This window comes from Ciconia boyciana, chromosome 3 (genome assembly GCF_034638445.1).
Source record: "Ciconia boyciana chromosome 3, ASM3463844v1, whole genome shotgun sequence".
Taxonomy (NCBI): Eukaryota; Metazoa; Chordata; class Aves; order Ciconiiformes; family Ciconiidae; genus Ciconia; species Ciconia boyciana.
Window position 1 is genome coordinate 79,423,861 of NC_132936.1, and position 13,358 is coordinate 79,437,218.

A 13,358-nucleotide genomic window follows, 5' to 3' on the forward strand; every position below is an offset into this window, starting at 1 on the left:
CATATTTGTAGCTCTCTTGATAGAGCTTGCCTTGAAATTCTTGCATATTTTCTGCTATAGATTTTCTCTAATTTGTTTATATTCTATCTTAAACCATGGATACCAAAATAGCACATGGTCCCACAGGGTTTAGTAGTCCTACCCAGGTACTACAGGCAAAACTCACTTACTTATATGAAAGCATCTGAGTAAGACAGAAATCTATAGATTTGGTTTTCAATTTTATTAATAAAACTTTAACTTCACTAGAGCAACACATTTATGCAACGCCTGTCTGATGCTGGTATTCAAATCTTCGTATTTCCATCCTATGAATTAGTTGAATATATTGAACAGCTTCGGTACATATCATTCAGGGAATGAAAGCAAATAGGACTGAAAATTTTTTGGGACACTGCAGTCAGAGATATTTTCTCAATAAAATATTGGAAAGTATCTTTCAGAATAATCTGTATGATCTTGCAGAGGCAAGAGATATGTTCTTCATAGATAATTTGATAAGCCATCTTGGGGAAGAGCAAGGACAGTTAGAGGCTTATGGAAGCACAGTTATCACTCCCACTTCCCTTCAGTTGGGTAACAAGTTTTTTAATGGGGTCTTTTTACATCACATTATATTCTTCCTGATGCCTTTTTTCCCCCTGAGTGTGAGGTGCGATAGAGCCATACTCTCATCCAGACAAACCTTACTGTGACAGCCACCCAGCAAAGTCAAGAGGAGTTTGCCTGACTAGGGATCAAATGAGAACCGAGACAGAACCTCAGCATCTGTCTGATCCATACCCATTCAGCCCATCCTCTCCCTTGCAGAGTCCTGTTACCGCTCTGCTCCAGCAGCAGGTAACTTCTGCTAAATTTCAAAGCTAAATTTAAAGGGGATACATTTACCAGTGGCTCTGACCTGGAGATCTCTACACATACCCTGGGGCCTGACCCCTGAACCATGTTCTGGTGCAGGCAGAGGGAGGAAAGGTCAGACGAGCAGTGGACGGGTACCCGCTGGTGTTGACAAGCTGTCAGGCGTCGGGCCAAGAAATCTGAGGTTATCCAGCAAACTTTCCATTGACTTGCCTATTAAAATACTGATATATTTATCCACGTTCCACCAGACACTAGGTACCTCCCAGACAGACAAAAATAGACACAAACCATCCCCTGAAAATTCCACAGTCTGTTTCACTTTAGAGGAAAGTCACTTTAGTGATTTTCTATGGTTAAGGAGAAACAAATCTAAGCAAATCTCCCTAGATCTACAGACACCTTAACTGTCAAGGAGATTTAATGATCTTTGGACTGATTTTTTTTCTTCTTTTTTTTCCTTTTCCTGTTTCAATAAATAAAGCTACATGTATTTGGAATTCCTATTTTCTTTAAAAGAATTGCAAAAGAGTGCACCACGCTGCAGTCAATCTTAGAAGACTATCTTTTTTAAATTATTCACGCTTTCTGCATTCAGCACTAAACTCCTGACATAACCATAATATAGGTTATGGAGAAAATGTTGTAGAGCCAGCTAAATACCACTGTGTAACCTCCTGCCTTCAGATTAGCATGATATTGTATCTACTTACACCAACCATCTAAAAACAACCAAGCCAAAACCGTGAACATCAATGGAAGAGGAAAATGAAGTTTAAAGAAATTATGAAACAACTCCGGAATTCATACAGCTTTTGGTGACTATGTCACTCACTGTTATTAGCAAATAAATAGAGGTATATAGCAAGTCTGATTACACAGGCCTGCTAAAAACAGCTCCCACGAGTTACTGACTTGTATTTATTGATATCATGTTGACATCACTTCTCTGCTGGTATTGCATTTTTATAGCTAATTAAAATGCACCTTCTCCCGAGTCTGCACATACCAAAACATGCTGAGATAGATGTACGTTCAGTGCTTCGTAATTACCAGAATTATACATGAACTGTAGGAATTACTAGGACTCTAGCATAAACTAACCTGTATCCCAGAGGCAGACATAGACTGCAAAATTTGGCTTTGCTCACAGCTGTGGAACATTTGGAGCCAAACAGTTGGTTAGAACATTACAGAGATAGGAAAAAGTAATGAAATTCACATGTGTTTCGAGATCCAAATTCCACTGTAATATTGGCATCTGCAAAATTGGACCTGTCATTTGGGACTATCTCTACTGTGTGTTTTTCTTCTTCAACAGAGGGAGAAATGTGTACCCCGTCCTTTTACCCAGTTGTTCACCCTGGCTCTAACAGCATGGAAGGACTAAAAATCCATAACCGGTTAGATATTCTTTTGACCTGGAGAAGAAAACAGTTGGCATCAAGCTGTTGAAACTGGCACCTATGCCACCCACCTCTGCAACGTTTGGGGCAGTTACCATATTGGGGATAGAATAGGCCATAGCAGCAGCAGTTTCTACTTGGCTATTATCCACCAGTAATCTCTCCTGGAGGTAAGGAGTCAATCTAAATAGAGAAATCTTTAGAAAAAGGGGGATGCAATCAGGTCCTTTGCAAATTTACTTAATCTGGCATCAGTAAGAAGCACAGCTGAAAATCCAGCTTGAAAGCTTTACTACAAGTAGGGATCCACGCTTGAAACCAGCACAATGGTTTGAAGTAAAGAAAAACTTTTGGAATACACTAATTGCATCAAATCTCTGGCAGGTTTTGAAAAATCTGATTCACCAAGAACTCTGAACTGTAGCATTTCCTTTGTTTTCCAAAGGAGAGCTCTTAATCTGTTTAGGCTTCCATTGCAGACTTTCTTCCATCCACAGAAATCCCTCCCATCTGCTCTAGCATCATTCTTTTACTTAATTGACTTATTTTCTCTAGATACTGATGTGACTGAAATAGTTTGATCTGATTTTCCTTTGCTTCTGACCTCACTGTTACATTTATACCCACGTGAAGCTTGTAACTGATTGATAATGCTAGTTCTCTTTGCTATTAAAAATCATTATGCCTGCTGTAGTCAAGATGATCAATATTCTAGCAGAAGAATCTGAAACATGTTAGATGTCCATCAGAGGAGAAACTCTTTTTTTCCCATCTCTCTTCTTTCTACCAGAGTCTTATAAAGTATTCGGAAGAAAGAACAATATACTCACTTGTATTTCATAACTTGGAAAGAAAGTCTAAGAGGAAAATTTTAAAAGTACCTCTGAGTATGTACATGCAGTAGAATATGATACAAAGACTTGCTAAACCAACATCTATCTGCACTGACCCAGATAGGTGGCTACTAGTTTCAGGGTAGACTCAGTTTGCAGGAAATCTGGCTGTCTACAAGGTTTTCTGTTGCATGGTATTGAAATGCTCTCAGAAGTGGAGATGTAAGTCTGAATTCTTAAATACTGCATTTAGGAGCCTGAGGGCATGTCTAAAATAGATTGAGAGTTTATTATTAGCATTTCATTTTTACAGATGACGTGGAAGAAGAGCGAAGAGGGTTGCAAGAAAATTCTCTTCTTCTGCAGGTTCAGTGATCGGATTTACAAAGGCAGTTAGATGCCTACAGGTGCAGAGAGGTGTCTAGGGGGACTTCCAAAAGCACCTCAGTGAGTGACGTTCCTGGTCTCACTGAACTTTGAAAAGAGTGAAATTCCAGATCTGTTCAAGTGCTTTTACAACACCAGCAAAGAACGTGTTTGCACTGCTAGACATCTAATTATCTCTATAAAATGGCCCCCAATTAGTTGCAGATGGCCAGCAAAATGAAAAGGGATGAAATGTTTTGCATTTTAATAAATATATTCTGCTTCTGGGCTAGGAAAGATTTTGTTTTTCTGAGTGGATTTTCCGGCTGTAGCTCTGACTCAAGTTACTCTGGCTTGGTACTCTCTGTCTCAGTATGGCACTACACAGCAATAGTAAATAAGGCCTGGTGAGTGGCAGTCTCCATGGAGGGACTATTTACCCGGTGACATGATGTGTTTCTTCCTGCGGTGATGCCACCACGTCATTTCCTTAACTCCTTCACTATCACCAGCTTCCCCTGGGGAGACGGGATGATGCTCTCTGACGTGTTGGCAGTTCATCTTGAACAGGGAGCTTTTAATGAGGTGGTGCCAGGCAAATGGGGCTGCTGCCTATCATACAAACTATCACTGCAGATATTTTTTCCTGTGAATGTTATGTATTAGGGAGCACTGAGAAAATTATACTTACTGAAAGAAATCAAAAGAGTCTAATTACAGTGATTTTTATAGAGAGAGTTAAAGGATGCATGTCAAAAGGGACTCATATATAATTATGATAATATCAGTTGCAACTCCTGTGCTATCTAATTACTTGAAATGGGTGGCATTGTGCAATCTTTATGGAAGTGAGCTACTTTGATAACAAAATGATATGATCTTAATATGAAATAAAAATAAAACCGAAAGGAAAGCAAAATGAATATATTGGTAGGAATAATAATCAAAGAGGCAGCACTCAACGTGCTGGAAAGACAGTACAACCAGAAACCCACCAACCGCCTCCAGCCCCAGATCTGTGCTACACATTTGACTCACACTGTGTCAGAAACTGAGATGCTGTGCATGTTGCCTAAACTGGTAGTCAAAATCAAGACATACTGGCATGACAAGAAAAGAGTCATAAGAAGTGGAGGAAGAAAGGAATAAAAAGAGGAAAGATTAATTAAAATGGGAAAGAGCATAAACCTAGCAATCAAAGTGTTAAACTCTTCTGGAGTTTTGAGTGTCTCCACGTGTTGAGTTTGCTTTGGATCCTCTGAGGTACTCCAAACCCCCAGCTGCTGAGTAGGTGCTGGACTCTCTTGGATTCAGGCACTCAGACATCTTTGAGGACCCAAGATCTTTCTATATTGGTTTCACGCTGGCTGTATTACACTGATAAAACTGTCAGCAATACTTGATATAAATAAAATATTAAAGTTATTACTTTAACATACATTTTGTTCATCACAGATGTAATTTAATTACACAGAACCCATACCTACTATAACATAATGCCATCTGTTGACAAATGACCTGGACACTGGAAAAATCTAATTTTTACATTCATTAGAAATGAAAATCCTAGCACGCTCATGTGCAAGCCCACGGACCTGCTGGTAGGTCCATGCTCCTAATTATGGTGTAGCCTAGAAAAATCAACCGTCATTTGAACAGTGACATCAACAGATTGTCAGTTATTAGTGGTTTCCAGATTTTTGTGGCCACCACGGGGAGACACCAAAACTTTCATGGACTTTCATGGATACTGCATTATCATCAGTCTTGTAATGGAAAATGAGACTGAATAAAAGGTTTAATATTATTCTACTGACTATCTGCAGCTCATTTATCTCATGGACTGCAGTTTGGATCACTTTTTTAAGCTCTCCTCATCTCATTTAATAGCAAAGACACAATCTCATACATAAGCTAAGTTTACATATCTTTTCTAAAATTTTAAAATAAGAAAAGTAGAGCGGCAATTGGCTAGAATCCCTCATTTACTGCAAGTCTGGTAAATACATTTCTCTATGTACTGATTTAAAGGAGCTACTTTTTGTCAGGCTCATTTAAGCAATCTGTTCCCATGAGATCATACAGAATGAAAGGATCTGACTTAACTGTCCATGTCTTTTCAAATTCATTATACTAATTCCTCATTTAATCCAATCTTGTATCTTTTTGGTACAAGAACAAAAATATGAAATACTTTTCTATCATATGAGTGTTTTAATTGCTATACCTTTTTCTTAAAGAAAATTGAATGTTTGGAACTTTTCCTCTGAGCCGTAACCTCACAACCACTTGGCACATACATTGGTCCATTCTGCCCTCTGTAATAGCTGCATACTGTTTATTCAATAGTATTTAATGGAGATTGTGACTTAGTCCTATGAGCATGACCTTCCAAAGCAGTTCTGCTGAAGTTCTTCCCTATCAGAAAAGGTTCCCCCATACCTACGTCCTAGCAGCTTCCTGGCCTCTGCAGCTGCAGTGACTCTGTTTTATGTAGTGTTGCTTGACCAAGTCTGAAGTTCACTGACTTGTCTTTAATATCCAACTAAATTCCACTGAATTAATATTTTAAATCTCTGCCGAAGATTGTGTTTTGCTCTTTTGTGTAGCATGTTGGTGTTGTATGTCAAGGAGACAAAAGGAAATCTGAGTTTTTGAAAGCGATCATGGTTTTCACTGACAAATCTGTCTAATTACAATAAAAAATGTCAGAACTAAATAACTTGAGAAAGAAGAATAAAATGCTATTTCAACTTTGCAATCATTTAATATGTTATTTTGTTTATTTATGATGATTCAATGTAGGATCTGTCAAAAATCTTATCTAGTTTGCAAGGAGCATGGCTGAAATGTTTAGCAGGATTTCCATGCAAGACTGTAAAGGTTTTTTCCATCCAGGAATTGTATGTGATGAGATTAAGGTGTGAGAAATAATATAAGGCTTATCATGAAACCTGTCATCTTCCAAAAGAAAAAAAACCAAAACCAAGCAACACCTGCTAACAAGAAATAAGCCAACAAAATATCCACTGACAGCACTGCTGCCCAGGCTGGCAGGGCGGTCTCAACCACATTTCTGGCATCTACCAGAAGGTTTTCTTACCTTCACTGCAAACTCTGTTTCTGTAGCTTTATGAACACATCTCTTGCACACTGAATAGGAGCCAATTCCTATGTCTTCCTTGATCTCGTATCCATCTGTAAAGTGAATGTTGTTCCCATGTAACTGCTATAGGGAAAGACAAAAGAAACAAGGTAATCAGGACATGGGTATGTAAAAGCACGGACTAGCCTTGTCTTAATAAAGGAAGTGCTTGATCTCATCTCCTTCACAGAGCTCTCGTGTCCTTTTTCTAAGTCCAGTTAAAAAAATCTGAAGCTCTTTACTTGAACAAGTGTGTCCCCTCCCTTTTTACCTTTTTCCAGTCTGTAAGATGGAGTTCTCCATGTAGAAGTAATGGCAAAAAAGCAGTGGTTTTCTAAACTATTTATGGAATGCAGACAATCACCTCCTATTAGAAATTCACAGGAAACTGTGGGCCCAAATCCCCTGACAAACCCACATATCTTGACAATATAAACTTATTTCTAATTACTGACGGGCCAGATAACTTATAAACTACTAATAGCCTCACAGTCTTCAAAAGAGATACCCCACATATGGGTTGTGCCTCTGGACCACTGGAGGTCTTGTCCAGGATTCGTTTAATTATGATTTCTGTGTGAGAGAAAAGTTACTATTTTAAGACAACCTAATTTAAGAAAATATATTACTAGTGAAAATAGTAGGAAAATATTTTAAAATTTCTAATGTTATTTATTGAAGGGTATAGAATGAACTATAGCATCATTAGTTCATATGCCCTTTGGAAAATATCTGGGCAGGTGGATTGGTTAGATGGTGAAACCCAAATCTGAGGCCTTGCTGCAAATTCCATCCCAGGACTCAAGAAATGACCAGCAGCTCTAAAAATCCTCTAGGATCCTCTGTCTAAAAATGTAACCTCACTAGCAAAGTCCACACAGAACCTTCTAAATTATAAGATGTGCATGTGTTAACATTCAGTAGTTTTTTACAAAGCAAACCACAGGAATATATATAACATTTCTGGGATGTAATTGCTTGGTAACATTTCACTTACTGTTGTATAAGAGAATCTTCAAGAATATGACATATTCCACTGTAAATTATTAAAATAGGGATGAAAACTATGAAAACCTATGAAAACCACAGGCAGGGGCTCTCCCCTTGAGGCATGTATACCTCTGGCTCTGCGTAGGAGAACTTTTTCCTTGTGGGAAAATTTGCTGCATCTTTGAGCAGCCCAGTTCTTTCTCCTGATACACTGTTCCTCTGACGTATTGAGCTATTTGTAGCAATTTATTTCTGGTTTAAATTACAATAACTGGAGAGCATGTTGTAGGGGAATGGCAGCAAAGAACCAAGTGTCTGGCAAGTGTCCTTCCCCGTCAAGCCGCTCTGGGCTATGTGAGTACACCCAGGCTCTTGTGCAATAGCAACAGGAACACAGTGGCCTCTTACACCCAGGACCTTGGGCTCCGTGTCTGTGGGAGCCTACATCAGTAGTTCATTGAGCCGCCTTGCCAACATAGACTGTATCATATAACCCAAGACAAAACTGTTGAGAATGACATGCATTCACTGAAGAAACAACACTTTGTCACCTGCCCTGTATGCACAACTGGAATAGTGTTTCAGGTATTCAGAAGTACTTTTCATTTCAGTTGTGATAAGGTGTGATTCCTATTTCCTTTGTAAAGGTTGTAGAGAATGTGAACTTAAAGATGAAAGCCTTTGGGAAAAAATTCTCATTTTCCACCTTCTACATGCTGCATGTAAACACCTCCTACCTACACTGGGAAGTTGTGAAATACCAGTGAGAATGCTGAGGCAGTTTAAATACACTATGCACATATTTATCTGCCCATGAAATGTGAATTGTAACATCAGCATCAGTACCTGCACGATTGGATGGACAGTGATTTTGTGCACATCTTGCTGTGCAGGCTCCTGCACCAAGTTAGAGGCAACGAAGCTGAACCCTCTGAAAAGATGATGAGCATTGGCACTTGGAGGAACACCTGGGGAATCTGTAGGAGAAAGAAGAAAATGGCATCATGAGCTGCACAAAAGATCAGAAAGTAATAGCACAGCACCCACAACAGACTAAGTCACTCCTGCCAGTCAACAGCAGATCCTGCTAAACTGGCAGACACACATGAATATAATCCACCTCCATATCAAGGCTTTGGTGTGCCTTCTCCATCCCTTTACTCTGGATCTGAACAGTGCAGGGGTATTTTTTGCAAGGATCTCTCCTCTTGGATACAGAGGTTTTTTTTTTTCACAGTGCGTGTTCATTCTTAAGCAAAGCACTGCCTGTGCCAGGAGTCCGCATAGAGAGAGAAGGCACAGGATGGCGAGGCTAGGAGAAAGACGGATGGCTCAAGGCAGGGCACCCCTTTGGCTTAGCAGCGGTTCTCTAGGGATTGGAAAAAAGCTGCAAGATGCTATATCTGTCCTTTGCAGCACACCTTGACTCCAGAAATTACAAAGGCTAAAGTGCTTTCTGGGTAATGTGGTATGTTGTGTGAGTCAGGATAATGTAGAGGAGACAGGACCTGAAGCAGGTGTAAAAGCATGATGCTCCAGTAGTGGTGGTTTGCAGCCTCATGAGGATCTTTCTGCAGCAGCTTTAGGAGCTGGGACCTATTCCAGGGAAGATGCTGGTTGACTTGTCCTCAGGTGAACAAAATGGCTAGGAGTGTTTTAACTAACATTCGTGGAGATTTTCTCCCCACTCCTTCCCCTGACAGGGCAAATCCAGGGGAGGAACGGCTAGAGATAAAAGAGCCCGGAATTATTCTACCTTTGGAATGAAATAACTAGAGAGCAGTTCCTGGTACTTACGCCACCGCTGAGTGAGAGAAACAGCCTGACAAACTGAGAAGAGTTGCACTTCACTTAAAATTCTGACAAGCTTGAAAGAGATCTTTCTCCCCAGTTATGTTTTGTCCCAGGTATTTTCATAAGCAAGTCAGAGTCACATTGCAAACCATTCCTGGGTAGCTGGCTGGGTATTATAGAACCTATAGTACTCAAATTTGCTCACCTTTTATTTCTTCTTTTTTATTGTCCCCTCCCCCCTCACCTTTCTTGCAGTGCAACATGTGATTTACCATGGCAAGGTTACAAAGCTAAACTTCCTTTAGAAAGCTATCTCCTTGGACGAGTGTGTCAATACCCAGTTTCACTAGAGTAAAGAAAATGCATCCCCACTGGACCTTATATCTGACTCACCTACCTACACTATCAGCACCACCCATTAGTGTGAAGGGCAATGGTGTGGAAGACTGAGTACTGCTTGAGGTCCTGAAAATATGTGAGAATGTATTTCCTTGTGGGCACATTCCCTGTATAAATCTACTGGTCAACTGAACAGAGGATCTGAAGTCAGAATATGGTGAAAACAAATTATCTGCTCAGAAACAAACAAAACTGAGACTGCAGCTAATTCTGTATCTCGTTACAAAGCCGCCTCAGCTTTGACAGGAGTCAGAAATAAGCACAGCAAGTCAGACCTCACTGCAAAGTACATGGAGAAGCTCGTCTTTTGGTAAAATGATATGGGCTATTTGTTTATCTCAGTGTATTGATGGGCACTCTCCTTGCAAATACTTGGATGAATCACACCGACCTCTTGCATCACTGGATACTTCTTACAGTGGCATATATACAACACTGATTATTAAGAGGATTAATTAAGGGGATTAATTAAGGGATTAATTAAGAGGAAAGAATGGTTGTTTTAAAAAAGGAATGACAATAACTCAAATCTGAACACTCCTGAACTTCAGAAAAGCTGTGATCTGGCTCTAAAACATAAGTACTAGGTCATCTCTATTTAAAAATAACTGTTCCTTCATAATTCACTGCCAATCTCTTTATCAAACACTATAGAAGAACTACTGATTATTTGGTGTTCAATATTAAATATTCATCACCACCAACCGATATGCCCATCATATGAATTATATGTTAAAACACCTGTGTTAAGTGCAAAATTATGTTTAAATCATGTTAATTAACTGATAGCTATGAAAGCTAAATCATTTTCCTAGTCTTGATAAATCCGGAATAATTTCATATGTCTGAATTAGACCCACCTGCAAACACCAGTCTTGTATAATGGCTATCTTTCTCCCTGTGAAATTCATAATGCTTTGTCCCACTAGAACATCTTCACAGGATTTTCAAAGGCTTCATAAATCTTAAGTAATTTACTTCAGTATGCTTCACTGGGGTTAGCAAACATTATTATCTTACTTGCAGAGGAGGAAATTTAGATGCTTCAGGTGCAATTTTACATACTTTTTCTCAGCAGTAAAGCCAGCCTAAGGCATCCCTGCTGGTTACAGCATGCTGCCCCATCACTTAAAACAGTACAAACATTTGTGGACTGAAATCTAAGTTGGATGACCAGGATGATCTTGGTTTGGTCCTTGTTCAAATCACCATTTATAACCTGGAGTGCTTCAGTCTCCTGCTCCCTCTGAGGAGCTGAGTCAGCACAAATGAGATGTGGGTCCACAGTGGTGGACTTAGGAAACAAGTGGCCAGAAAAAGCGACTCCAACTCAGGTGAATCCCTGAGAAAAAGTGATGTGAAACTATACCCATAGAGATGAACTGTCAATGTCAGAAACCACATCTTTTGCACACTCAGAGCTGAGGTTAGGAATCCATAGAAAGCTGTTTCAACCTCCAGGCTAAATAAACTTTCTGAGATACAGCAAATTACTGGACTGGCAAGTTACTGGATCCAAAACTTTGACGTAAACCTGTTTCCATGCAAGAGAACTCCTTCATAAGGAAAGAGTACAAAATGACTGTATGTACCTGTGCCCTCCCCTTGGTAATACCTTGCTGACAGCTTCATTAAAACACGACTGCATTATCATCATGAAACAGGAATTATTAGAGTGCTTTCTGTCGGGGTACATTCTCAGTAACAGGGTAAGTTTGTATGAGGCCTATGTCATGACAGAAAAAACACAAAATAAAAAAGATTCTTGTTTGCTTCCACTGGCAGTATGAACCAGTATTAAACACTTGTGATGCTCTCCCCTTCTGGTTGACTCAACCAGTCAACAGTCAGGGGCTGCAAAATATGCTGCTACTCTGCAAGGGCTTTTATATCACTCTGGAACTGTAAAGGGATTCACACTTCCAATTACACCTATTTTGAAATGACAGGGTTTGATTCTCAGGCCACTTTCCATAATAGCATGAAGCAGAATTGAGGCAGGCCATCTCCCCACCCCAGCCACCACCCCAAGAAAAACCTTCCAAGTCGGTGTCCTGCATGAGATATCAAATTGAATTAGGCAACAGTAGTAACATGTAGAGTGTAAAATATAATCCTGAGTATCAGCACATGCATGAAGTACGAGGGTTTTCATGCCAGTACAACCAATGAAGTGTGAACTTCCAAAGCAATCCAAACTCTCAGTGCTTCTCTGACACTTTTCCAGGGCAGCGCCAGCCTGCACTTGTCTCAAGATCAGACTAACTTGCAGTCTCCAATATTTCAGAGAAATGAGTTCCTCTGAAATCTCAATTAAAGCTAAAATCAAAGGTTTGAAATGTCTGGTATCCAAAGATCATTTGCTTCCATGCAGTGGGATAGGAATATCACAACATGACTAACATATACTGGAGACAGGTGGATGTTCCAGTAGGACCCAAATAACCAGAGTGTAATATTTTTATAGCTTGTGAAAGTCGGCACATCCTTGCCAAAAAAACTAGGAATCAAGACTGATAAAAGATTTTGAGTGGATACCACTATTTTGTACCCCATGAAAGGAGGTTTGAGCCAGGCTTTGAATAGAGGTTTGGACTAGTTTTAAGAAAAGGCTGAAAGTCATGATGAGCCTGAATGAAAACTACAGGAAATCTCAGCTCTGATTCATGTGCTATAATGCAGGCGTTTTTGTAATGAAAGCTCAGATCTTGTATTCTCACTGCAACAGTTCTGGGGCAATTTGAGGGTTGCAGCTTGAGACCTTATACTTGGTTATTAGAACAATACTATGTGATATTTACAGTGCTTACGATCTTCAAAGTGTTTTACAAACAGCAGCTAATTAAATTTTTACATTTTAGAACATATAAATAGGTACTTCTTTACACAGGAATATCACAGGCAGAAATGTAGCTTATCCATGTCTAGCAACAGGCAGCGTTATAACGGGCATTACAACTCTGAGGTTACTGATATTCTTGCTTTCAACTAAAAGAGTGGAAAGATGGTGTTTTGTGCAACAATCACCTTCATATATATAGTCCACAAAGTGTGATATTCCTGTTAAGAAACAGAAATTATAGGAACAACATTCTCACTGCAAGGATTTTCTAAATATTGTGGGCCTAATTTCCTGTTGGCATAACTTCACTGATCTGAGAACTTGATGATTCTTCATTACTGTCAATGATGTATTAACTTCCAACAGTCCATAGTCTATGGGATTTCATAATTAAAGTAAACTTCTATGGAATATATAATTATATACTAATTTGCAGAGATGCAAAGTTCTTTGAAGCTGAGGTAATTTAAAATAGTTAAATCCAGCTAAGGTAAGCAACAATAAGAGTAATAAATAGCAAATCAATACTTATTTTTCCTATTAAAAATGTGAAATCTGTCCTTCCTGAAGACAAATTAATGTGAAGTTGGTGAAATGCTTAGGAGCTTCTTTTCTTGGAAATGCAAAACAGTCTTTGCTTCCTACTGGATATTGCAAAGCCCAGTAATCCCACAGGTGATCAGACTTTTAGACCCTGTTGGAATGGGGAGGGGAAGGAAGAATGA

The 13,358-nt window shown here is 39.4% G+C and overlaps 2 protein-coding genes across 2 annotated transcripts in view; one reads left to right on the top strand and one right to left on the bottom strand.

Annotated features, from left to right (window-relative positions):
* The window catches only part of LOC140649278 (uncharacterized), a 47,027-nt gene extending 43,440 nt beyond the window's left edge, over positions 1-3,587 (top strand). Inside the window, exon 3 of the mRNA XM_072856240.1 lies at positions 3,411-3,587. The gene's annotated coding sequence lies outside the window, so the exon portion shown is untranslated. The remainder of the gene's footprint in view (positions 1-3,410) is intronic.
* The window catches only part of RPS6KA2 (ribosomal protein S6 kinase A2), a 183,784-nt gene that overhangs the window by 28,521 nt on the left and 141,905 nt on the right, over positions 1-13,358 (bottom strand). Inside the window, exons 13-14 of the mRNA XM_072856239.1 lie at positions 8,445-8,575; positions 6,567-6,692 (exon numbers count right to left, since the gene is read on the bottom strand). Coding sequence (XP_072712340.1) covers positions 6,567-6,692; positions 8,445-8,575 — 257 coding nt within the window. The remainder of the gene's footprint in view (positions 1-6,566; positions 6,693-8,444; positions 8,576-13,358) is intronic.